General features: G+C 52.0%; 1 protein-coding gene across 1 annotated transcript; it reads left to right on the top strand.

Moving 5' to 3' along the window:
* The first annotated feature begins 6 nt into the window (after positions 1-6).
* Positions 7-1,205, top strand: LOC123093596 (GATA-type transcription factor sre-like). Its single transcript, XM_044515589.1, has one exon. The coding sequence runs from the start codon at positions 37-39 to the stop codon at positions 949-951; it is 915 nt and encodes a 304-aa protein (XP_044371524.1). The 5' UTR covers positions 7-36; the 3' UTR covers positions 952-1,205.
* The last annotated feature ends 462 nt before the right edge of the window (positions 1,206-1,667 follow it).

Raw genomic sequence — 1,667 nt, 5'->3', positions numbered from 1 at the left:
GCCATAGATCGATCGACCTCCGCTTTCGCGAACGCCATGAAGCCTTACGGCGGGATGTACCAGAGCCACGGCCGCCAAGCGCGGGGCGCCTCTCACAGCAACGACGTCGCCGGCAGCGGCACCGTCGGGCCGCCGGCCTTCGTCTCCGCGCTCCCCGTCCCCGACGACCCGCTCGACGGCGTCATGCAGTGCCTCGGCGACGGCGCGGAGGATGGCTTCGCCGGCGGCGCGTGGTTCGACGACTTCCGCGGCGGGAGCATGGACATGTGGACGCGCGCCGGGGTGGATAATCTGGAAATGCTGCTGGGGGACCTCCCGGACTCGGAGATGACAACGTCCGTCGACATCGGTACCCACAGCGCCACAGGAACGACCCCGACGCCGACAGGACCCAAAGCTGTAACCACTGTGCCGGACAGGCCAGCCGTGGCGACGAACCGCTCATCGTTCAGGAACCGCATGGACGAGGACGAGGACGACCTATATGCAATGTCGTCGAGCGACTCCTCGTCAGAGGAGGACGACGACGACGCCCACTGGGACCCATCCGAGTGCAGGAAGAGTGACGGCGCGAGACGCCGGCCGCAGAAGCACCAGAGCGGCACCGCGGCAGAGAGGAGGCAGCAAACGGAAACCGTCGTGCGGTCGGTGGTGCCGCGCGGCGTGGTGATCACCGTGGAGGGCGGAGGCGGTGGCAACGGCAGGCACTGGTGCCGCAACTGCGGCATCTTGGAGACCCCACTGTGGCGCGCTGGCCCGGAGGGGCCCAAGACGCTGTGCAACGCGTGCGGTTTGCGGCATAAGAACAAGCTGGCGGCGCCGCCGACCACTAAGCGCCCGCGTGCGGCGAAACCAAATAGCGCCAAAAGCAAGAACCACTCCGGCATGCACTTGGCGGGCGGTGCGACGGTGGTGAGGAAGAAGCGCAGTGCCGCAAATCGCACAGACTGATTAAACCTGGCGCACGAAAATTATGACACGAACCTATTCAGTCAGTCATCGTGGTATTAATTAGTACTCCGTCTTGTGACTAAACGTAAGAAGTTTATTGCATTTAGATAGAGAGATTGTATTACTATTTCTTTCAGAGATAATCTTTCAGATGTAATTAGTATTCTTGATTGGTTACATGGGAGAGCAAGATTATATGCACATGTGCATCAACTATTGCTTTCTATTTTCAGTTGCATGATTTAGATAGAAACTAGGAGGGTTGGGCGCGCTTTGTTGCGCCATTGGCATTGTTGGGTTTCTTAGAAACATTACTCACTACGTTTTAAATATAAGTTGTATTACACTTTTTTAAAGTCAAATATTTTTAAGTTTCAACAAATTTGTAAAGAAATATATCAAACTTCATAATACCAAATCAGTATAATTAGATTCATCATGAAATGAATTCTCATATTATTTTTTGTTTATAATATTGTGGATGTTGACATTTTTTACTCTAAACTTGATCAAAAGTTAAAGAAATTTGACTTTTCAAAAAACTAATACCCTCATATTTTGGAATTGATGGAATAGTTAGTTTGGCGGGGTAGGGAGATGATGGAGTTTGTGTTTTTTATAAAATTCGATGATTTGGTGGGCCTTTCCCGATGTGATTTTGTGTTATCCATTAAGAAACCCATATTTATGTAGGGAAATTTATGTGTCGGTAGCTG

This window comes from Triticum aestivum, chromosome 1B, assembly GCF_018294505.1.
Source record: "Triticum aestivum cultivar Chinese Spring chromosome 1B, IWGSC CS RefSeq v2.1, whole genome shotgun sequence".
In the NCBI taxonomy this organism is placed as follows: Eukaryota; Viridiplantae; Streptophyta; class Magnoliopsida; order Poales; family Poaceae; genus Triticum; species Triticum aestivum.
The sequence above is the reverse complement of the archived record's forward strand: the minus strand, read 5'-3'. Positions and strand labels throughout refer to the sequence as shown.

Bases quoted from the DNA above. Each gene is read 5' to 3' on its own strand.
- LOC123093596 (XM_044515589.1), top strand. From the start codon at position 37: ATGAAGCCTTACGGCGGGATGTACCAGAGCCACGGCCGCCAAGCGCGG.